This window comes from Danio rerio, chromosome 4, assembly GCF_049306965.1.
Source record: "Danio rerio strain Tuebingen ecotype United States chromosome 4, GRCz12tu, whole genome shotgun sequence".
In the NCBI taxonomy this organism is placed as follows: domain Eukaryota; kingdom Metazoa; phylum Chordata; class Actinopteri; order Cypriniformes; family Danionidae; genus Danio; species Danio rerio.
Genome location: NC_133179.1, coordinates 6,820,003 through 6,846,144, shown reverse-complemented (window position 1 = coordinate 6,846,144; position 26,142 = coordinate 6,820,003). Strand labels below are relative to the sequence as shown.

General features: G+C 36.5%; 1 protein-coding gene across 23 annotated transcripts in view; it reads left to right on the top strand.

The window, feature by feature from the left end:
* Positions 1–26,142, top strand: part of mdfic (MyoD family inhibitor domain containing) — a 348,344-nt gene that overhangs the window by 43,440 nt on the left and 278,762 nt on the right. For 21 of the 23 annotated variants that reach the window (XM_073945437.1, XM_073945438.1, XM_073945434.1 and 18 more), the window contains 3 exon segments: positions 161–321; positions 2,410–2,544; positions 16,533–16,826. In XM_073945437.1, coding sequence (XP_073801538.1) covers positions 228–321; positions 2,410–2,544; positions 16,533–16,826 — 523 coding nt within the window. In that variant the 5' untranslated portion in view covers positions 161–227. 23 annotated transcript variants of the gene reach the window in all.

The window sequence follows — 26,142 nt, the reverse complement described above, 5'->3', positions numbered from 1 at the left end:
TTTCGTTTCGAGGAGAAAAATCACATAGCGAAACTTTCCAGAAAGTTTTAACGACATTTCGCCTGATGACGTCACTCTGAAGGAAATATTGGAGTTGTTTGTTTATTTTGACGCAGCAAGTCGTTGTTTAATTTGACAGTAGTTTGTTATTTATTTGCAGGTTTGATCGCTGATTGCCGTGGGGAATTGTTGTTTTTGAGTGTGTTTAGTATCTAAACATCTGGCTCATGTCCTCGGAGGCTATTTTACCTCCGGAGGGGCCTGAAGGGCCAAAAAAGCAGCTTGAAGAGGAGGCAAACCCACTTCTGTCAAAATCAACAGGTGAGAGACGTGGTATCGTAATTTTTCTGGTTAATTAACATTTTATTGTGTCAGATGTATATTTTGGAGAGTTAAGCATGCTAATTATAGATGTACATTTGCAAACTGGCATTTAAACTGTTTAATTTTGCATAGTAAAGCAATGACTGCAAGTAAAACCTTTTGTTTTGTTTTTGTAGAGCCATGACAGTCCCCCTTGTGTTAAAACAAATATTAAAATAGCTCCAGTGTGATAATTATAGGTTTTTGAACACAATAAGTCCCTTCATTTTAATTTCTCTTGTTTGACAGATAATCAGCAAAATGGTTTTGTGTTATTTATTAATATTTTTGGTTCATATTTGAGCAGGTTCATGGTGGAAGTTTCAGGTAAATGATAACAGCATCTCCAACTTCGTCAACTTCTCGTCCATTAATTTACACATAAAACGCGTGCATAATACATTTGTTCAACATACTGTAATCCAGACAGAGCTATTCTGTACAGAAATGTCAATACAAAGTGTCATCCAGATCTATAGTCTTTATTGTAAATATGATATAAGCAAACAGTCACAACAATATGATTTTTAATACTTATTTAATTACATATACATTTTTTGATTATTTAGTTTTTGACATAAAAGCCTGCATATTTACATATCTAAATGTTGCTCACAGCAGCATGGATGGCATGTACATTCTCATTACATCATTGACTCTTTATATTAACCCGTTGATTAATGATTAGATTAAATTTATCTCCTGCTTTTTAAAGCTAATCCATTGTGAAATGTATTTGTCTCATTTTACTTGGTGTCCCATTCTTGCTGAACCCAACAGTAACAGACTTGCATAAATAGCAACTAGCAAACAGATTCCCCATATGTATGTTGCGCCAGTAGGCATGATAATGTTTTCATTATTTTCCAATAAAGATTGAAGGAGCGCCTTGGTAACTATTAGCAGGAACCACTGCCAATTATAGTTTTTAATTAACTTTCTAGTTGCTTGTGAGATTATCGCATGTAAAATAAGCTTAGCCCCCCTCTTCTTCTTCTTCGTCTTTTTTTTTTTTTTTCTTAAGCACTGAACCGTTAACCATCCTATTTATACCAAGCATCATTATAGCACTGTCAAAAAATGGCAAAGTAGGACAAAGTAAGCAATCACAGGCTCTGGTGACAAATGGATTTTTGTAGGGCCTTCAAAGTCTCTCCGTTAAGACTGGGTTTCCCTCCCCGGGGACTGTGTATGCGCAGAGAATAGAGCAATTTATTTCAAACTGTAATCACTAAATACAGCGATGCATCACAAGGCTGCCGGTACTGTATGTGCATTTGAAGAGTCATGGCTGAAATAAAGGGTTTCCATTCATCAGCCTCAAGTCCAGATGAAGCGATATCAATCTCTGTATCTACAGCTACTGTATAGTATTGATCTTGTCCCATAATGCGCTGTAACGAGGGCTGTAGAAAGGAGAAAAGAGAGAGAGAGAAATAAACCAAACACTCCAGGCTCAACAAAAACACTGCTTCTGTTTGCTGAGTCACATGCTTTATTCCCAGCATTCAGTTGAGTGATGGAAAAGCAAAGGTTTGTGTAACAGGATTGCTTCGACAATGCTAAATAAATAAGCGGTTGCTTTCCGCCTCTATAGTCGCATTGAAAAAGCAATAGCGTCTAGTTTGCGCTGTGGAATTGGAGCTGAATAAGTTTAAGTGCAGTGTTTAAAGGTTGCCTATCTTTTTGTATGCCTATCAGGCTGCTTTTGCCCACATCCATTTTCCAATTTAGATGAATGTGCTCTTTATAGCTGTAAAAACCTTGGCAGGTATCATGTACCCGGGAGCACAATCGAGAAAATGAGATCCAGAGTTCTGGCCCGGGCCTACCTGGTCCGCCCACACAGTTTTGCAACCGTTCACCAAAGGAATCTGTTATATCTGGCAAATTAGTGCTCGTCTTTCTATTCCTGTTTCTGAGGAGAGCCAATATGAACCTCAGCATTGGCCTTTTGTAACGTTTTGGCAGCCGTGAAGAGCATTTAAAGCATGACTTGTGTTTGCTTCTGTTATATTATTATATATATTTTTTATTTTTGTCCAGATAAATGCAACCGCTGCGCTGATGAATCCGTAGATGCAACGGAAACATCCCAAACCGCTGTACCCGGAGATCCGACTACAAACAAACAGGATCACATGATCAGCGAAAACCACACCCGTGATGATCTCGTTAGAAGTGAGTGTTGACAAATGAGCGGTATTTGTAATCTGAACATGCTTGACATCATTGGCTGAGCTCCAGTAGCTCTTGTTTATGCATATTTGTGACCACAAGTTTCATCTTCGCTTGAATGAGAATGATTCATTGCTTTGAGTTCTTATAACCAATGCAGCAGATGCTACAGTATGTCTTCATGGAAAAACCTCTTTGCTGTTTTATTGAATTAGAAAGTCACTTTTAAATCAGTCAGTGATGTGTAAATGATATGACTCCACATAAAAGAATTTCTTTCTTTCTCTATATACTTCAAAGAATTTGCGATTCAATCTCATTTGCATTATCGGCTGACACATCAACCTTTGTCAGCGTTTTCTACAGTAATACACCACTGAAGCTTACATCTGGAAAACACTGATGTGATTTTAAAACATTTACTACCACGATAATTGATTTCAGTATTTACAGTTAATCTTTGCCTTTAGGAGTAGCTGTGATTTGACATGATGATAATGCATAATCTCAGCGTAAGCACTTATTTTCATTGTTAAGATCATGCTATAGGTGCTGACATTAGTTTAAGTGTTGATTAAAATAAATTGTATTGAATTTGAACCACTGCCTTGCGATTGCAGTAAAGTTCTTCCAGTTGTTCTCCAGCCAAAGTCTCGAAAGCTTAGTGAGCAAGGATATCCCATTGTGGTTTGGCCTTGGTTGGCCTGAATCTGGAAATCACGGCTGAGAGCTTGAATGCACTGAAATAGGAGCTCTGTTACCTGGTTGAGCATGCTGTTGCATCATAGAGACCTTTTCTTGTTCTGCTCATACAGGTTTGTGTACTCTTAAAATGTGGAGCTTGATAACATCTTGAAGTTTGTTCCTCTGCATGCGAAATCAAGGGTGGATCAGCACAGTTGTTGAACTAACTAACTCACGGCATTGTTTAATGCGAATGTGCTCAAATGCATGTGAAGTGATGGAAAATCTCACTCATCACTGGGTCGGTTGGAAATAATTAGGGAAACAAAGATTTAAGACAAAGGATGTGATTGGAAAATTCTCACCACTTGTTGTTTGAAAGGGGGAAAGTCCTGACACACCCACTTCCCAAAGTACTGCTCTGTGGAAATCTGCTGGACCGTGCAAGAATCCTGTTTAGTGCAAGAAAAATAGCATATTTCTTACTTTCTTCCAATTTTTCTTCTGATTTTTTCTTCTGAAATTACAATCAACTAGTTTATTGACAAGAATCCAGAATCGAATCTTTTATGTGTGTGTATAAATACATTAGGGGCGTAACGCTAAACTCAGTTTGCTGCATAATTTGGTTTTTGAATTCTTGGTTCAGTGTGTTTTTTTGGTAAAATGGGAGGAGAGCTAAAAATAAAATTGTGGTTTGCTGAACAGATTGTATGCCAGTCTTCAAGTTCTGTTTTAAATACAGATTTATTCAGGAAAAAAAGACAAAAGTGACTTGCACTTTACTATATAGCTTGCAAATAACATCAGAGACCAAACTATTTATTTCAGTTACTATCAGTTTTTAGTGAAGTTTCACAAACTACTTTTGAGAGGAGCATGTGATATGATCGACTACAGCTGATCCTTATCGCTAATCGTTAGATAGTCTGATGGATCATTCCAAAATGACTATATAAATTTCCTGCCTAATCATTCCCTATCTTCATTTTGAAAATCCCCAACTCTATCCTTTCCTTCTCCCTCCTCCTCAATACTAAGATTGGGTGACATGGTGGCTCATGGGCTGGCACTGCTACCTTGCAGCAGGAGGGCCAATGGTTCAAGTTCTAATTAAACTTTGCTAGTTTGCATGTTTGCATGTTGTAGTTCCCATGTTCGCGTGGGTTTTCCCTGGGTACTCACAGTCTAAAAACATGTACATAAGTGAATTGTATTAACAGTCACAAGCACTTAACACATACATACATCAATTAGAACCACCATAATAAACAAAGTGAAGGTAAAAATCTAACTGCGGGGCTCTCGAGAAATACTCGTATCCCTCCTAATGCTCACTGACCTGGTGGGAACCTTGGGACTGCATGCCAAACCTGCTATCATAGTTATAAAGCATTATTTAAGTGTGAACTCTTGAATATGTAATAATCGGCACATGGCGAACACAAAAAAAATCTTGTGTAAATTCCTCATAAGGCAGATTTACATTAACATCTTAACATAATCCGGAAGTTGTGTCTTCAATTCATTGATATAGTAATTTGCACAGTACAGGAGCTTTCATAGTGTAACTGGTTTTCCTGACAGATTTATTTAAACGTATATTATGTAATTAGGACACCTGTATAACCTATAATAAACGTTTTTATTAAACGTTTTGCTAGGTTGAGTGTCGTTGTTGTACATAATTTTAATTTTTCCATGATTTCTCAGCATTTTCTGAATCACAGGAATTACAAGGCTCCAATGATTGTTCCCCCTAATTTTACCTCTAATGCCAACAGTTTCACTACTGCTAAATTACTGATAAAACTGCTTATGGCTTGTAGAGGGAGATGTTTACATCTCTTTAATCATTCCTGTTGGATCCGTTGTTTTGTTTTCCCAGATTAACATGTGTGAAAGACTGCTAACATATTATTTGAGATAAAATAATTGCTGCTAATGTGTCCAGTACAAGTACACTGAGCATCACTAATGGATACTGAATGACTTACCTGAGGTGAATCTAATGCTTTGTGACTTTGTTTTAAAGCTGTTACACTGCTTCCGTTCCCACAGTTATGAAAAAGTTATGAGTTCATGTTTTTCTTGTTAATAGTGGTTGTAGTAATATGCCATTTCCTGTCATTTGAACTCTGTACAGTGATCTGTCTCACCAAATCAAAATGGCATTTATAGATTTAACTTCCTTCAAAATTGGACAGAAATACATTAAAGGCAATGAATGTTAGGCTTGTATGATATTTTACAATTAAATTATTATGTAGATACTGTAGTTCTAGTACATATAAGATAACTTTCCACATTATCATGCTCGTTTTTGACTCTTAAATAATTATAAGTGACTGAAATCTGCACAAGAATGCATGTGAAACTAAACTATAGCATGTATGAATCTGTCTGGTCTGCTATGGATGGAGCAAGGCTGTAAGGCAGTGCGCTAATTGGATTGGGAAGTGTGATGTGATATTTAGGACCCAGAGCAGGAAATCGATAGAAAATCAACTTGACTGGCCACTTTACACGAGTTAATCTTGCTTTATCATATTTCAGTTTTAATTTGCTAGCAGAATTTACTGTCTAAAGATGAATCACACTTATTCAGCATTGTCCATTGACTTGTATGGGTAGATAAAAGTGGACGATGGTTAAACGTACTGTGCTTGAGCTATCAGTGTCGGGTTTTTCTTTTAATTGCGTACTGATCTATTGGACCGCAATAAAGACATCTCTGTCCAATCACAGAGAACAGAGACATATTACAGACTTTTACGAATGTGTGGGATGTGGTGAGTCTCACAGATGAATGATGGAAAAGCTTGTTCTGGCCTGAATGAATTTCAAGGTAATGATGTAAAGATTTGGAAATGATTAATCACTGATTAGTAACCTGGGTGTCAATCATATTTAGGATGCATATCATGCTGTCATGTCTGGAATTTTCTGATCTCACTTGTAGTAATGTTACGTTAGGTACTAGATCTAGTATTTGTTGTTGACTAAAGATTTGGCTTTGCTATTAATCCTCCAAAACAAATCAATGTTTCTAGGAGAGCATTTCACCTGCATGCACTTTTGAAGATAGCCTTTCTTTCGATCAGTTTGGGCGGAAAGAGTTGATTGATTCAAGATGCTAATTTTTTCAGACCACGTGCTCCTCCTATGCAAGAGCCCATTAGAACAGAGGAGTAATTTTCAAGTGATTACTTAGCCGTGGGTCATGGAATCAAAACTGGAATAAATAGGGTGAAATGCTAGCGCAGGGGTTGATTAAAATGGCCATTGTGATTCTACCTCTGTGCTAATTATTTCCTCATTGTCTTGCCGTAGACATATTTCATATGGAAGAAATTCTCAGCATTTCAATTAGCGTCCTTCGCGAGTGCCGCAGCCCTTTTAGAGGTTCATGTGTGTAAAAATTATTTAAATGACTTCAGATGAGAGGTGATCTACACATCTGTGTGGTATAGGTTTACCACGCCATTAGCATTTCTGATTGTTCTCATTGACCATCAGCTCGCTGTTATTTCATCGCGCATTATAGGCTTTGAACTATGCGAAGAATAATGAATTGGAAAGTGACGTCCGTCTGTTAATAAGATGTAGATTTCAGGCCCACGCTTTGATTAGTGGCACACCGATGCATCTTGGAGAGCCGGCAACCTGAACACAACGCCGCATGCCTTTTCCAGCTAGAAAAGCGCTTGAGATGAGAGTTGAGCAGGAGGGATTACTGCCCCCCTAACAGGGTTTTGGCTTCAACATTAAGGTTAAACCCCTTTTCTATTACAGGGATCTCTGGTGATGTGCTCCCCTCCTGCCCTGCATGTTTGCAGGTTCACCGCACCTCTGCTAGGTCATTCTGTCGGGCCTCTGATCACTCGGGGGTGACCGGGGAGCCACCGACCCACTCCATTCAGACAGAGCTCCTCGCCACGGCTAAAATCGATACGGCCATCACCCGTTAAAAAGCCTCTCAGAAGCAGACGAGCACCCCTGTCCTTTAGTCTGATTCCCGAGCTTAAGGTCTTGATTGGCACCCTGAAGACAGAGTCCAGTGACCCACAGCTGTCACATTAAGTGCAGTTAATGCTGAGATTGAAACGGAGCAAATAAAGGAACCTTGTCCATAGATGGGGGTGTATATATATTTTTTTAATAAACCCTCCAGGCTGGTCCCTCTATAAGGCTTGCTCTGTGCTGTATGGCGTCCAAGAGATTCATTCTGCCTCTGGATTCTTATACAAGCTCTTTTTTTTGTTGAATATTGGTGGAATCTGTGAGTCACCAATGTAACTGAAACTGAAAATACACCCCCAGTTTCTTCACATCTGTGTTGCAGAGTTTTTTTTTTTTTTTGGTGTTGTTTGCAGTCATCAGGAGGGAGGGTGGAGCACCCTTCGACGTATGAAGTCTGGCAGCTCCCTCAGGCTCGGTCTGAGTCACGTCATAATTGATCTTTCGAGAAAATGTGGTAGCTGTGTAAAAGTGCTAAATCTGTGCAAGATGTGCGTTTTATAAGCACGGTTGTGAAGAACTTCTGCGTTTATGGCATTCTTCCATTCTGCTGTGATGGAAAAGGACAGAAGGGAAGGAGTTGCGGGAATGTTGTTTTGGGTTTCGAAACAAGGTGAAAGGAGGAAAACTGTGGTTTCGGTCTTGTTTAGCAGAAACACAAACAAGGAGTTGTTGCTCAGTCAGTAGAGCATGTGGTCAACAGCACTAACACCAGTGGTTCAAATCTAAGGAAATGTGTGAACTTATAAACTGTATTGCACTTGGTAAAAGACAAAACTAGTTTTTTTTTAAGCATCAAAATATCAATGGTGGATTTTCCCCCATGTAATTTGGAATGTATTTCTCTCTGTAATAATTGCTTGGGTTTTAACATGATTTACAAAACAAGACCCACTAAAATTTCATTCAGTGTATGAGTAGTTTAAATGCAAATACACACAGTGCCTATAGAAAATCATCATATTCCCATTCTACAACAGCTTCACTGGCTACCCATCTTTTTTTAGAATTAATTATAAAATACTTTTTACTTTTAAAGCTATCTACTATCTTGCTCCTCCGTACCTTACTAATTTTGTTCATATCGCCACACCTTCTTGAACATTCAGGTCTTCTTCCATTCACTTCACTGTTCCCTCTGTCCTCCTTGTCACCATGGGGAGCAGATCCTTTAGCCACTCTGCTCCTCAGCTTTGGAATACACTTCCTCCTGATCTCCGTAATTTAGACTCTCTTTTACAATTTAAATCCAAACTCAGAACACATCTGTTTAGAACAGCTTATTCTCTTTAAACTCACTGCATTTTTAAAAATTTGTATTGTATTCTATTGACTTTTATTGTGTTTTTATTTTAACTGATTGTTCTGTACAGTGACCTTGAGTGTCAAAGGCGCCTTTAAATATTAATTTAATATTAATTATTACTTTATTTGTCATACATCCATTCTCACCGTGTACGCGTGAGTTTCCCTCGAGTGCTCTGGTTTCCCCCACAGCCCAAAGGCATGTGGTACAGGTTAACTGAATAAGCTAAATTGGTCGTAGTGTATGAGTGTGGCTGGAAGGGCATCCGCTGTGTAAAACTTATGCTGGATATGTTTTACGCTGCGAATGCCCTTCCAGCCACAACCCAACACTGGGAAACACCCACACTCATACACTACAGCCAATTGGACTTATTTAACTCATCCATTACGCATTTCTTTGTACTGTGAGGGAGACCAGAGCACCCAGAGGAAACCACACTAACACAGGGAGAACATGCAAACTCCACACAGAAATGCCAACTGACCAAGCTGGGGCTCAAACCAACGACCTTCTTGCTGTAAGGCGATCACGCACCCCACTGCTCCACCGTGACGCCACTACGGCCAATTTAGTTTATTTATTTCACCCATAGCGCATGTCTTTGGACTCGTGGGGGGAAACCAAAGCACCCGAAGGAAACCCACTGAACAACGGGAAACCATGCTCGAACCAGAGACCTTCTTGCAATGAGGCAACCGTGCTAATCACTGAGCCATCGTGCTGCCTGTATAGTAAATTGTCTATTTCTAATCAAGCAAGTCCAGTATTACTAGGATAAACCTCAGATCATTTAATCAGTTATTATTCACTTGAATAATGTAGTTTTGCATAGCTTGGCTTCTTATAGGTTGTCCCTGTTCCTATCACACAGATTTCTGGAGGGTTTTAATGATTTTGATGGCTAGCGTGCTGTATAGCGTAAATGCAGATTTGAAATGAAAGTATAATTGATGAAAAGCTCAAGCCTTCCCAATCTCCCTTCTTGTCTTTGGAGTTGCTGGCTGCCTTATAAAATGTAATTAAGCAGAACAAGGTCCGAAGGGGTTATTTTTTTTTTCTCTCCCCCCCCCCCCCCACTCAATCAGCAGCCAAATTACTAAATTTGAAATTAGTAAATCCCAGACGCCCGGCTCGGCTTGTCATTGTTACAGAGAGATGGAGTGAAAGAATAGGCGAGCGAGAGCAGGACAGACAGTGAATGACTGTGAAAGAGGGTGGCCCTGGAATATTAAACGCCTTCTCAGGTGTCACATCTATACGGCAGGTTTCATTCCAACAGCCAAATTTAAATGATTGTCAGAAAGAATTAAAAGTGTGCCGGAGCACTAAAAAAGCTGAGTAATAGTGACTACCTATTCATCTTCTGCTAGAAATGAGTATAAAATAAGATGTGAGCCACGGTGTCTCTCAGAAATTAGATATTGTAGGGTGCCAGCAAACCGGAGGAGGTGCCGTAATAGAGTTAAAATAGTTCTGGCATGTGACATTTGGGTCGCCTTTCAAGAACAGGGCAATTACTGTGATCAAGACACACAGGAGTCTCAAATAAATGTATTAAATGCACAAATTGGATGAAAGTTAAAATAACTTAACTAAAAAATATACATGGCTGTTGTGCATGTACGACTGAATATAAAGTTCTAGGTTTAACTGGTGCAATTTTCACCTTTCCTTGTACATTTTATTTCACCTGCTTGTTTACAAAGTGGATTGAGCTCGGGCAGTAGATCACCTAAGTGAAAATTAAAATTCTTATGCTTCTTTTCTTGGCAAGTAAGACCTTGCCATAGAGTCGGAAGGTCAAGTCGTAAACGATTTTTAATATGCTGGAGGTTTTCTTTTTTTCTTCATCCCAGCCCTTTTTAATAATATTCATTCTACTTTCCTTCCCTCCAACCAAATTCCCTTGGTTTTGTTTCTATAAATACGGGGACTTCATTTTGAACTGAGAGAGTGTATTGCTTTGGATTGAAAGGTGTAAGCTTGCCATAGGTGTTTGTTAGGAGAAATGCCACCCCGGGCTGTTTTGGGAGATGGTGGGAACTCTCTTGGTAGGTCAGTGCACATTTGCAAATTAGCATTTCAATCAGAGAGACGGGCCCATGGAGCCTTAAACAGTTATTTGTGTTGCATTCATATTATACACACAGAGCTAAACAAATTCTAATACAGAAGCCCAAGTCTCAAGGATTATTTTTTAATATTTCTTTATAAGAAGTTTTCAAAGGATATTGATTGGAAAATAAAAATAGCTTTGATTCGGAAATTGGAAAAATTGTGTTTTTGCTGCGATGATGATGATATTAATAATAATAATAATATATATATATATATATATATATATATATATATATATATATATATATATATATATATATATATATATAAATTAATGTATTTAATTTTGTTCACACTGCTAATATTTGGCTTTAGGTATTGGATAGGTGATAGGGCTGCATGAAATTGTAAAAAAACACTTTTTAAAGAACATTTAAACTTATCTCAAAAATATCTCACCAGCTAACTTGAAAAGATCTAATTTTAAATGTTTAAAACATTTTTATTGAGTGGGAAGTGCATCTGCAAATAGGGCTGGGCCATTTTGGCCTAAAATCTAAATCTTGATTAATTAAACATTTTAACTTGATTGCGATTTTATGCCTCAAAAAATATGCTCACATGTAATGTACTCACAAAATTATGCAACTGCATGAAGTCAGCGCTGAACCATACCCATTCGTTCGACGCAGAAGTGTAAAGTAGCCTTAACAGTGCGGAAAAATTAGATCAATTATAGGTTCTGAATGTTGCCAGCATAGATAAATACAATTACCAGCATGGATAAATACAGTAGAGCAACAATATAAAGAGTATTCCAGTATTCAGGTACAGAAATAAAATTATCTTTATCTGTAGTCTTCACTATGTACACAATTACATACTAAATACATAATTGCATGCATTCATATACATAATTACATGCGTTATATACATAACATATGTTTTATAGTCTTCACTAAATACATAATTAAATGTATTTTTGTTAAAGCTTCAAAATGCAATTTCTCCTTGTGCCCAAATGCTTTAAAGTCACTTAAAATGCTTACAGACCTTAAAAACACACACAACTGATAAACTTTCTCAATTTGATGGTTAAACTGAAATGACTCCTCAATTGCGTCTGGATTATAGATAGCCTGTATATAGATGATGATGAAGTGTAATCCTGACTGCACATTACAGATCTGTTGAGAATCTTGCGCATTTACACATTGCGATATAGATGCTAAAACTATACACCGTGCAGCCCTAATAGGAAGAGTAAGATCCTTCAAAATATGTGCTTGATAAGTAATAATAAACATACAATAGCTTATTAATAGGCTGATAATAAGTCACTTGTTAATAGTAAAATTAAATTATTATTTTTTTTAAATGATAGAAATTGTGTCATTTAAAAAAAAATAAAATAAAATATATGTACTTCCAATCCTTCTATTTGTTATTAGCTGTGTAAAGATTGTGTTATTTGCTGTAACAACTAATGTGAAGCATTTGCACTACCACATTGTCAATCAATTTAGCCTCCAAGAATTGCTTATTATTCTTGTTGAAAGTTGTACCTTCAGTCAACCCATTCAAAGGAAACATGAAGGAAATCAAAATTCACACCGTTTAAAGAAAATTTTTCACAAATGTAATCAGTTGAACTTCTGCTGTTTTTTTGACCCTCACATTCTCATCGTCGGCCAGTCGTACTTTGCTTTTTTTTTTTTTTTCGCTGGCCAACTCTTTTGTACAGGTAATGATTGTTATCCATTAGCAGATGATGATAAGAAATGGATGGGGGCTGTTTAGCTGCATGACATGAGTTGACAAGTGAATTAATGTATGTTCCGTTTGATGGGTGTCCTAATGGGGCACAGCAAACAGCTCCACTCTCCGGATGAAATATTAAAAGGCCTGGAGCCGCAAAAATAAAGGGACCTACTTTTCTATTTTTTCTTTCTCTCTTTACCTTTCAGTCTCCATAGAGAGAAGCGCAAATGAGAGAACATCCTGGCCCGTCTCACCTCCTTTCCGACATCCCTCCTGCTTGACCGAATTTTCACCGTCTTGTTTATGCCGCTCCACGCCGTTGACGTTCATACATATTCGTTCTTGGGAGGTCCGCCATGCTCTGCTTCCACGTCTTTGGGGTACAATTTCGAATTCTTCCAGCGGAGCTATTTTCTGTGACACCAAGGCAAAAGGGGTGTTTATCCACAGTTTTACATAGAAAGCGACGCCACCACGGTGGCGCGGCGTCTCTCCTGGGTGTCCCGGCTCGCCGTCCCCGCGTAGGGCGTACGCCGAACACGCGGTGACAAATGGCAATTATATTTGTGTGTTCTTCATGAATCCATCAAACACTGGCCTTTTAAAAATGCTCCCAGGATATTTGAGGCTGTCAGATCCAGGGGACCAAATTGGGATGCTGCTTAGACAGTCAAGAAGCACTCACCCCCTGTTTGCCTGTGATGTGTTTGACAGAGTGTGTAGAGGAATACCATGTATTATTCAACTACAAATGTACACTCTCAACAGTTGTTGATATGTTGGAAGCAGAGCGGTTAGAAGACCAATTTGGACTGTTTTCTTTTTTTTCCCCCTCCCTCCCTTCCTTCCGCACCATAACATGGTGTTTTAATGCAGCCTGTCAGTTTGTGTACAATCACCGTTTGCGAGACAATGCTTGTTTTTGCGCTTAGTGCGCTTATTCAATTTTTATTACATATCATACCTTGGGTTGAAGGCAGCATTTATATTTCATTAAGGGGGGAACTTTTCTTTTGGGTTGCTTTGGCCTTTGGGCTTTCGTCGGGCACGTGTGATCCTATCAGTGCGCACCAGATGCCCACAACATCCTCTTGTCTGTTGTTCTGGCAATGTGTTGCAAGATGCATGTGCGATGCGTTCCTTTACTGGGCTGCTTTTGAGGCAGTCTGGCAAAGCCAAAGGTAATGTAATGTTGTGGTTAAAGATCAGGTCTGGTTCAAGATGTTACAACAGAAGGATCTATAAACCAGCACTGCTGTGCCCTAGAGCAATACACTTAACGTTTGGGCTGATCCGGGTGGACTGACCTGACGTACAAACATCATTTAATAAATTATTGCTTTCTAATAACTGTTGTTGCTTGTATACATTTCTGAAAGCTTAGTACACAAGTAGTGACATTGAAGAGTTGTTGAATAAGAGCAAAATGCCATTTAATAAATAAAACAGATTACTGACTTAAGTATTAATATGATATTGGAAAAACAAATTGCGATTTGTTTGTTTGCAATATGTATGTAATTTTACAACATTAACTTATGACTCTGTTTGGAATTAGTTCAAAGTTGGGATAATTTTGTATACACTATGATCACAGTGTTTCACTGAATTACATTACATGTTGAAATAGCCAGGGATTATGTGAGTGAGGGGTTGAGAAGACTTCAGTGTTTTCTTTATGATAATTTGAATGGTTAAAACACTCACAAAAAAAAGGTTTAGTGGAGCATTCATACGGTGTTATCAATGCATTCAGTAGATAATGTGTGCTTTAAAAATACAAAAAAAGTCAGAGCTAAAATAGTTTCATTAATTAAATGATGGAATTATTCTGATTTTACTACTAAAAACAATTCTTCTATAGTTCTATAGTGACCAGCTCTACAACTTGTGTACAGTTTATAAAATATTCTTAAATAAACTGAATGATAATTAAATTAAGCCTATTGATAGCCCTTAGAGCATCTCCTGTTGAGTCCCTACATGTGCTTGAGAGTGCGAGCGCTCCTGTTTGCTGGATGGAGTGTACATGCAGATGGACAGCTGGCTGATGAGGCTGCCATGGCCTGTTTTTAATTGTGTTATTTTACATTCCCGTCAGCGTCTTCCCAGGGTGATATGTTGTTATAAAGAGGCCGACTGGTTTCCTTCTCTTGTTAACAATAATGGCACAGTCAGATTGGACCTCCCACCTAAAGAAAAAAAAGTAATTAAGAGAGAACTCATTTCACTGGCTTTCTTAGAAGATCATATGTTTGTGCCTTACCACACACCAGACAAAATGCAGAGGTTGTTGTATGAAGGCAAGAAAAAATCCAGGAAATTCTGAAAGATGATGAATAATTCAAAGGAGCCCAATAAACATGAGGTGCATTTCCTGAAGGAGAATGCATAAAAACTCCCAGCTAGTGTCACTTACTCACTTTGCCATTACTATTTTTGCATCAGTCTCTAGGTTCAGGCCACACATACCTCATGTGTGTGATGTGCATGAACACTGCAAGTTCTCAGCGCCGGTTGCATTCATGAATCACAGTGCTTCCATGTCTTTTGGGAGGACTAGATGACTTGTCATATTGTGAATCTAACAACTGTAAATCTCAGCAGAAGTAGAAATGTTTAGAATGCATATTAAAATGTATTATTAATATATACAATAATTAATAATATATAAATGTTTCCACTTGACTGGTCATTTTATTGGCTTGTGATTTTAAAAGCAGTATAATTTGAGTTAAATTTAAAAGTCTTGCAATATTACTTTTTAATAATTATTTATTACATTAAGTATTTTAAGCTTCAAGTGTTCAGTTAAGCCAAAAACTGTAGAATACACAAGACGTCACACTTGTATAGATTTAAAAGGTGGAAAAGTGTAATGGTCAGTATGTCAATGAAGCTTCGTCTACTATTACAGGAGCCAATCATCGATTGCTATAGACTGACATTTCTCTAGGGAGAAGCTCGGATCAGATGTGAGCTTTTACGACAGTTTGGTGATCAACAAACACACTGGAATCTCTTGTAAATACTTGCTTTACAGACATGGAAAATATATCCACATAAAGCTTCAAGACTCTACTTTTCAAATGAACCAAGTGCACTTTGAAATAATTGTAATTTGTATGAAACGAACGCGAGGTGCAGTTCGTCCTGTCAAATGCACATTACATGACTGACAGCAGCTACTCAAACGCCCACAAACTTGTAAACAAAAAGTCGCTGTCAAGTTGTGTATTATTTCGGAGGAGCAGCGTGATCAGTTGAAGCATTATCCAGAAGATGATAATGTGTAGAACGGCTATAAATGAGTTTGGTGTCGTGATCTCTGTTCTTTCGAGTGCATATGCACATTAGTTCGGGCTACCAAAAAAAACAGTGATTTTGTTTGATTAAAACGTTTAAAAATGAAACTTATGAGAAGGTTGTTTAATTTTATTGGTGATTGCAAGTATGTTATGTAATCGTAAGCTTGGCAAACAGGTTTGGAGAATTTTCTGTTCCCCATTCTGACAGATGACAGAGCATACTGTCTGAGAGGCGTTTCAAAGATGGCCACCGAGTGAAATTTATTACTTGATTTGATTTAAAGGGACTTATTCATCCTGAAGGGGTTAAAGGGGTTACATGCATCCTGAATTTTCACCCAGGTTTTTAATGTCAATTAAAAACAATCCCATTTTGGTTTTGACTCAGAATATTGATTTCATTGCATCCATACTGAAAACCTTTGAAGTCAGACCTCTTTTTTTTTTAAGGAATAAATAAGGCAACCCTGTAAATAGTAGAACTCATTCTGAAAATACTACAATAACATTTTTGCTGTGTCGAAAATTCCTCCAGTGTTGCATTGAAGTGTGCCAATTCAGGTTCCAGTGTGCCAGTTCAGTTTAGCTCCACCCATGGATTGGAATGGATTCCAGAATATACAGTATAGTTTAATTGCCATGATAGAACCTTTGATGGTCTTGTGTAAACCTTTTATATATTTGTTAAATACACATTTTTAGTTTATTTTTATAATTTACATAAGCTTTTAAATAATGTTTTACAAAATGTTTTTTTTTCTTTCAGATTTTAAATGATCATAAAAGCCATCTATTGATTTAGTGTAGAGCTATTCTCATACAATTACTGATCTGTGTCTCTTTTTTTACAGCTCAGCCTCAGCCTTTGCCCCAGCCAGCAACATCTCTGCAGCATCCTGTCGATGCAGAGGCTTCCAGGCAACAGAATGGCCTACACATGGTGCTAAGCAACGGCCATGGCACACCCCGTGGGGTCACACAGCCTCCCCCATCTATCCACACTTCAGAACCCAGGAAGCTCCCATCACCTGTCTCTCACCGTGTGCAGAAAAAGCTTCGCTCCAGCCTGTCGGTCAACAGCGACAGCAGCAGGAGGAGCAAAAGCAGCTCTACGGGTTCCCATAAACCTGGCTCCACTCCAGAGGGTACATATCATCACACACAAGCATACAATCACACAAAAACATGCATGCGTGCTTAAAGATCTGGGGTCTCATTTATAAAATGTTTGCATAGAAACATACCTAAAAGAATGTCCTGATCTGATTTTTTTTGCCCTCGAGTCCGAGTCATTTGATTTGGGTATCTACATATCGAAACCCGATCTGATGCTTCTATATCACATAAAAAGAATAAAGAGAAGTTAAGAAACAGATCCAGGATGTTCCTTATTTTTTATTTCATTCACCTTATTTTAACATTCAACAACCTAACCCTTCTGTGAGGTAGCTTGAACCATCAAGTAATAATTAACATAAATTCTTCAATTTTAAACTTCAGTGCAGCAGTAAATATAAAAACAATCTAATATAAAAACAAACACCGAAACTTAAAATACTCAGATGGCAATCCCAAGTTTACATATCTTACAGTTTGCTCTGGCCATGTTGTCGCCATCAACTTTATAATACCTCCAGACCGCAGACATACTCTCGCTTTCCCCTTCAAGCTGCTTCTGTGTTCTACTTTGCTGGCATTCAACCAATAACATCTCTGCAACAAAGTGATGTCATGCCGCATGCATTGGTGTTTCTGTGTGAAGTCAGGAAAGAGGTCTAACTCTGTGCCTTTGCAACACTATATATGTGTTAAATGATAATAAGAATATACATAAATATTTGAGTCCTGATCTTTAGGTAATGTCCAATTCCGATCGAGTCTGAATCGGGCCAGTGTAATCGGGCCTGATTTCAGCTCACGAGACCCAATCTGAACATCCCTACCTAAAAGCATGGAGAATAAGTATCTGTTTATTAATGAGTATGGCTTATATGATGCTATAAAGTGGCCAATCAAGTGAATATTTAAGTTAAAGGTTTCGTGAAATTAAAAATATTTATATAAAAAAATTTAGATTTTAGTTTTAAGGGTATTTATTAGGTAGCGTGATTCAAAACAATGCCAAAATTAATATAAAACTGATATAAACATCCAAAACTTGCAGTTTGTCATTTCCACCTAAATGGATCAAAAATTTTCTTCATGGAACCAATTTCCTTCTTCTGACCAATCAAATGCTTTGTAGTATCTGACATGCTCCACCCCCTTTAAGACTCATTTGCACTCAACCACTCTCACTGGCTGAGCTGTGATTAAAAACGAAACGCTATTAGCTGTTTTTTGTAAAGAGAAGGAGCTATTCTATGTCCCACCTTCTATTTATTTTTGCGGTTACGTCAAACTTCGAACAAAAAACTGCTTCAAGGGACCTTTATGTTAACTCGATTTACTTAAAGCTGTGCACATTCTCCTATTAAGTTTAAGTTTTTCTGTGGGAGCGCACTATTCCACCCCCGTTTATATGCTTACGTCACATTTATAATTGAGACCCCTTCCTCTATTCTTCCATGCTGTCCGGCTCTCTACACTTTAACCCCAACTAATCTGCGACTTTCCTCCGAATGCACTGCTTTCCTTCATCTTTCATAAAGCCCATCTGACTGATCTCTTTATTTCCGCGGTGTTGTATTGTCTCGCAAATGGGAAGGAAAAACAGAAGGCCGAGCTGAAAAAAGCAGCTTGCACTTTGTCAGGTGTGATGGTAAGGAGAATGCAGTAATGAAGGAGATCGCTGGTGCATTAGTAATGGTCACCAAGGTGTGACCTTTTAACAAGACTGGCGAGAGCGGGGGGTCTGCCATGTGTCAACCCCACCTCAGCAGGGGCCATCGCTGCCCTCTCTCACAGTGTCCTCTCATTAAGAGCGTCTCTTTCTCTCTCTCGTCTGTGTACCGCCGCTGCTTTCCTGGATCATGCATTGCGCTTTCTTTACTGCGAGATGTTCAATCATGCTTGTCTGATACCATAACCCTTTTAAATCAGGGAGAGTCTTGCACCTGCTGAGCACTTCAGATTCCCTGTCAAGCAGTTTGTGTGTTTCGTTAGACACGGCGTTCGGCTGAATTAGAAGGCATAAATTGGGAATTGTGACTGTCACTGTCTTGGGATTCCACTAGTGACTGCGCTTGGCTCAATTGGGTTTAGAAATGTAATTGAATGGCTTGAGGATTTCGACTTTGTGCTTATGGTAGTTATGGTGGACCTGTATACATTTTTATTTTGTTTATTCATTTGCGTTAATTTTATTTATTATTTTCATTTCTTTTGTTTACCTTTCAGGTCTTTGCACACTGAAGTCCGAAATGTTCGTATGTTTGTTTTTTTGTATTCCTATGCAAAATATTCGTCATATAAACAAACCTTGACACTAATCAATCCTTTACATTTCAAAGTAAGTTCAAGCAGTGATACTTTGTTCTCCTCTTTTCTCTAAAGTAGAAATAGAAACATCGTGGTAATTTAATACTAGCCTACATAGAGAGGAAGGGGAGTTCAGCTCGTTATCAAAGAGCTGCGCTGGATTATCCCGAAATGAAGTTCTAAAGTTTATTTCAGGAAATCAGTAGAATTTTGATACATTGCTTGTGATACACATACTTTGATTTGTTGGTAAACAAATCCCAAATAGAGACTGGCAGTGCCTATTGACATTATAATAGACGGTCATATATATATATGGACACACACACCAAGCAACAGCAGGGAGAGGTGTGCCAATCACTAATCCAGTCCTGTCTTTATTTTATGCACTGTGTTTGTCATGAAGTTATCTGTAGCTCAAATGACGGCATTCTGTATTTAGCTTTTTGCTTGTAAGGTGGCTCTGAACTATCAAAACACCTCTCAAAATGCTTTTTCGGATGCGAAAAGCTGAAACAATTGAACCCGGTTGAAAAAATTTTTTTATGAAGGATGAACGTTTCGGAGGCAGTGTGTCATTACAATTCACAACGTGTGAGGTCAAATTTATTTTTTAATGTGCAAAAATGATATACAAACATTTGACTTACAGTGGGCAATAACGCTATAAGTCATCAAAATATCTGACTAATTGACCTAATAAAAAAAAAACATTATATTATTAAAATGCTATATTTTAATGTTTAATGTGTTTGTTGATTTACTTTTAATTAATTAATTTGATATAATCTAGGTTTAAATATATTATTTTTATATTAAGTAAATTTTATATGTTTGGCATTTACTATATTAGCTGTTTTTGTACAACCGTCTTTAATATGTATTTATTGAACAAATTAAATTTTGAAGTATTTGAGTACAACTGTTTTCGTCTTACTCTTCCTTAATTGTCTTTTGTATTTTAATATCTTCGTTTATTAATTTTTCCCTTTAATTAATTTGTGTATTTATAGTCTGGTTTATAGTTATTAACAATACTTTATAAAATCTGACTAATTGGACCAATTTAAATAAACATTATATTATTAAAATGCTATATTTTATGGTTTAATTTGTTTATTGATTTACTTAATTCATTCATCTGTTATAATCTAGATTTAAATATATGAATTTTATATTTTAATTAATTTTTATATGGTTGGTATTTAGTATATTAGCTGGTTCTTGTAAGACTGTCTTTTAATATGTGTTTATTGAACAAATTATTTTCTAAAGTAATTGTGTAAAACAAGTGTTTTTTTTTTCAATTTTTAATTTTCTATTTTATTTTAATATATTCATGTTTATTCAATTATTTCTTAATTCATTTGTTTATTTATAGTCTTATGTTCATAGTTATTTGCTATAACTTATATTTGATTTGTCCTGTTTTGTATTTAATAACATATTTTAATTATTTTTTGATTTAAGTTTGTATTTATTTATATACTTTGGTTCATATATATTAACCACAATTTATGTATAATACTTATTTAGTGATTTATGTACTTTAATTTGTCCCGTTTAGTATTTAATTCTGTATTTTTTCTTTTTTTTTGTAGCCTTTGGGTTATAGTAAATAATTAAAAGCTACAGTTTACTTAAGTAAATGCAATCCTAGATTATTTTGGACAATATTAATATAAATTTAATTCAGATGATAGCTGTGCATTTATTTATTCATTTATTTTATTTATTTTTATATATTTAATATTTAGTAAACAGTGTGTGTGTGTGAACAGGCAGGAAAGTGTGCGAGTCTGCCAACACTGGAAAGTTTCAATACTTTATCATCATCATAATTTATCACTATCAAGCGATTCCTGAAGTACAGTAGAAGCCTAGTGTGAGATGCGTGTAACTAACGCTCCATGCTCCATAATCTCCATATGGATCTACCAGAAATGTACATCCTAAAAAGCATCATAGTTTTCACATCTTAATTGGAGAGGCTGGGGGGTGAACAGTTCAATAAGTCTGTCTCATTACAGCTTGTGTTCATGCACGTGTTATTTGTAGAAGTGTGTTTTGAATCAATATGTTCCCTCTCAAGTAGTAATTTCCCCCTGGAAAACGGCAAGCTGTTGTGTTTTAATGTTTACACGGATTACCATAATCTGTTTGCCTGTGAAATTAGCCTCTAAACAGCCTGGGAAGGCGAAGAATAAAGCTTTACAAGATCTCTGCTCAAGGGATTGCGATTCCTTGTGTTCTTGGCTGCCGTCGCTGGCTGCGATAACAGCAACCCCAGCAGAAAAAAAAATCAACTAATTGAGAGATCTTTTGTTCCTTTGCGGGCGGGTTAGGACCTTGAGTGATGGCGTGTTTGTGATTGTGTTGTGTTGCAAGCACGCAGTCATCGAAAATCCCTCTGACAAATTCAATTAAGTCTGCGGGATGTTCGCGGAAAGCTAGCGCGGTCATTAGCGGTGCATCGTAATGCCATGTTTTTCCCATCTTCGCAGCTTCCCTAGCGTATGCGCAGCTCTCCTTCTCGAAGTTTACAGTGCTCACTTGCTTATTGACTGCAAATTAACTGCTCGCTATGTATCTCTCGCTCTCTTTTTTTTTCTCCATTTCATCTTTTCTTTTGGTCTCTAAAGCCGCCGTGTGCAACTCATGCAGCAGTCAGTCTTTCTTCATTTTGAACGTTCCCGGTCCGCGACTCTTCCAGCTTGTTTTATGTCACGCTGCCTCTCTTTTTGATGTTAGCCTTTGGAGTTTTCCAGATGTCTCAAACCATTTCCTCCGAGGCACTGGGGCTGTTTTTTTGGCCTCACGAAATCTGGGCATCCTCCGCTCGGGCTGACATTAAACATGAACCCTCTCATTGGGCCGACGTCGGTTTTGCTGCAGAGATAAGGCAGGCCGTCTCCTGTGTACATTACACAGACTCTCATTCCTTAAGATTCACACTAATCGCTGCTGATAAATTATACATCCAAGGGAATTTATTATGTACTGTAGCTTTTAAATCCGTTTCTAGAAAGAAATTGTTAGTTAAAAAAACGGACGAGGAAAACAGAGCGAGAGAATCGGTATGGACACGTGTGGTTTGTTTTTTTTCATACTTGTTTAATAGGATGGCTCAAATCAAATCATTGAATCCTATCTAGGACACTGTATAAATATATAATAATTGGTGGTTGCCTGTAGCTTGTGATTTAACTAAAATTAAATGGACTTTTATTAACATGTTTAGTAGATTTAAACAATTTGTTGTTTTAGGAATAACGTGAAGCTATTGGAAATAATGAAGAGACTTGAAAATGGAATATTTAGTTTACCTATATTTTCTTTGAATTTGCTGGATTTATAAGGTTGGAGTTGGTGGTATGTATATGTTTGTTTCATTGTATTTAACATCTGATAGCATTTCTTCCAAATTAAAAACAAAAGTGTTATGAATATTGATTTTATGAACTCTTTTAAAGTTTAAACATAGCTATTATGTTGACTAAAATGAATGTAAATAAGTATAAAAACATGGCAGCATAATTTTTCTTATTTTCTTATTTTTTTATCTGAAGAAATATATACTGTAAATGACAATTTTTACTAAATATTTACTCAATATTTTTACTTAAGTTTTTCTTGAAATCCTGCAAGTTTTGTAAATAAATTAGGCCAAAGTCATTAGTTTACAGATTTTTTAAAAGTTTTTTTTTACTTACACATTTATAAATTGTAAATCCAGACATATGAGATTAGTATTTATTTGATTTTATTATTTAAAACGTGCATATAATGCTCATTACTTTGTATATTTTGCAAGTGCCAATATTTTTACTTAAAAAATATTTTTACTTAAAAGTTTTACTTGAAATCCTGGAAGTTTTGGAAATAAATTAGGTCAAAGTCATCAGTTTACATAGTTTTTTAAAGTATTTTTTTTACTTAAACATAAATTGTAAATCCAGAGATATGTGGTGTCTTAATTTTCATTCATTGCTGTATGTGGAACTAAATCAGTTTAATAACAAATAACATAAGATTTTGTACCATAATTTTCATGACCAACCCAGAAAAAAATTTAATAATTTGACAAAAAAAAAAAAGTCAAGATCCCACATAATTCACTTAGAAAGCAGAAACAAATGAATCACAAGACATGGGCAACTGTTAATGAATGAACAAAAAATGACATTCACCTAGTTTTTGCATGACCAACCCAGACAAAAATAAAATAATTTGACAGAAAATGTTTATAAAAGTCAAGGTCCCATAATACACTTATGTGTAAATAAATCAAAAAATGCCCGTGAATCAAGATGTGAGCAGCTGTTGATCAGTGGACATTTTTATTTCAGTTTAACAACAAATAACATTACCTAGTTTTTGTACCATAATGTTCATGACCAGCCAGGACAAAAATAAAATAATTTGACTGAAGCGTTAATAGGTCAAGGTCCCATAATGCTCTTAAGTACAAAAAAACACACACCCATGAATCACATCATAGGAGAAACTGTTAATTAATAGACATTTTATTTAAGTTTACAAAACAAATAACATCAGTTTTGTACCAAAATTTGCATAATCTAAATAAAAATTACTAAAACGTTAATGGGTCGAGGTTCTATAATGCACTTTGATTCAAAACGCTTGTGAATTACAAGATATGAGCAACTGTTAATCGATGAACTTTTTTTTTTCATTTCACCAAGTTAATTTATATTGCAGATGAATCAACAGTTCGTAAAAAGTCTCCACTGCAGAATCTGAAAGTGCGTCTGTTTGACCTTTCAGAAAAGCTGGAGTTTTAAGCCTTTGGTGGGCCTGCATGCAAACTTGTTTCATGTTCAAACACTGTCCAGGCTGCACAGCACCACCGCTGGTCAGCTCCACCGCCTACAAAAAAATCACTTTGATCAAACAAACATGAACATCCAGTGGTCTTCAGGCCCAGTCCTTGCTCTCTCTCTTACTTTCTCTTACTCTCTCTCTCTCTCTCTCTCTCTCTCTCTCTGACAGCTCACCACGGACTGATGAAAGCCATGCAAATTCACGTTTAGACTGATAACGATACACATCACATCGCTGTGATTTTTTTTTTTTTTTTTTCCAATGCACTGCGGTTTGGGTTCTAGTGTTGATTAGAGGTCCGAGCCGCTCGTCCGGGCTGGTAGGGGTTCACTGTTATGCTCTACGGCACTGTTTATGTGCACCATGCAGCTTATTGAAGTTTTAGCATTTAGTATTTATTTGATTTTATTATTTAAGAAAATCTATAATGCACATTACTTTGTAAATTTTGCAAGTGCCAATATTTTTACTTAATATCCATATTGTTTGTGTAAGAATCCTGCTCATAATAAATTTATTTGGTAATTTATTTCAGTTACATTTGTGATTTTGCGATGAAGGAAGGAAGGAAGGAAAAGAAAGAAAGTGAAATAAAGAAAGTGAAAGTAAGGAAAGAGATGAAGGAAGTAAAGAAAGAAAGAAAGAAAGAAAGTGGAATAAAGTAAGATAATTAAAGAAAGTGAAAAAGGAAGAGAATGAAAGAAAGTGAAATAAATGAAGAAAGGAGGGAAGGAAGGACGGAAGGAAGTAAAGAGAAATAAAGGAAGTAAAGAAAGAAAGAAAGAAAGAAAGAAAGAAAGAAAGAAAGAAAGAAAGAAAGAAAGAAAGAGAAAGTGGGATAAAGGAAGATAATTAAAGTAGGTGAAAGGAAGGAAGGAAGGAAGGAAGGAAGGAAGGAAGGAAGGAAGGAAGAAAGAACGGAAGGAAGTAAAGAGCAATAAAGGAAGTAAAGAAAGAAAGAAAGAAAGAAAGTGGGATAAAGGAACATAATTAAAGTAGGTGAAAGGAAGGAAGGAAGGAAAAGAAAGAAAGTGAAACCAGAAAAGGGAAATGGAAGGAATGAAAAGAAAGAAAAATAATAAATTAAAATAAAGTAAGATAAAAATAAAGAAAGATAAGAAAAAAAGTAAAATAAACAAGAAAAATAAAGAAATGTATTTATTTACCAACAAATGGCTAAACAGTGTTATGAATTATTATTTAAATAATATTAAATATCATTTTTTCATATGGGTTGACGACAAAAATGAGTTAAGCATCAGAATAGTGTGCTTTTAATTTGACATTTACTGAGTAGGCAAAAAATACTGAAATTTAACTACAATTCAGCATGATGATGATTTATTTATACAAAAATGTAGTTCTTTAAAACAAGAATCATTTAATGACATTACAATCTATTTAATAATCACAATAACGGCCCCAATATACTAATTAATTGTTGTTTTTTGTGTTTATACTTTGCCACTATCCTACAAACTGCTAGGTTTTACCCACTTGTCCAAATGACCTTTATGTATTTATTTTATTCATTTAAAATGCTGTAATGCAATGTGATCACTTATGTATTTTAATAAGAACAGCTCATAAGTATATTTCTTTATATTTATGCAAATAAATATGTTAGGCTGAATGATGATTAATTGCACCAAAATGCCACATTATGTCCTTGACCGATATGTTTACTTAATATCTCAACATATGAACGGATAAAAATATTTACAATCAACACATCCTCAAACAGACTACTTTACTGTTTGGTTAGCCAAGTAGTAAATACAAATATATTTTTTATTTTATTTATAACATCTCTCAACAGCTCCTGCAAAACTGTATATCCATATCATCCTAAACAACAGTGATTTGGCATAGTATGTGGCGGCCCTGCGAGAGAAAGGTTAAATGTTAATCAGAGTTGAGAGAAACTGCAGCATTAACGCACCAATTTGCTGGCGAAAATGTTGGACGCTGTTAATCAGCTTTACGTGACCAACCCTGTGCTTTTGCATGATAATAACCCCATTATTCACAAAGCTACTAATCAACCCAAAAGTGCAATTCGTTCCTTTTGAATTTCTCTGATTCCTCTTTCACTCTCGCCGCTGCTGAGTTCTGGTCTTGCGCACCTACACACACACACACACACACACACACACACACACACACACACACACACACATACACACACACACACAC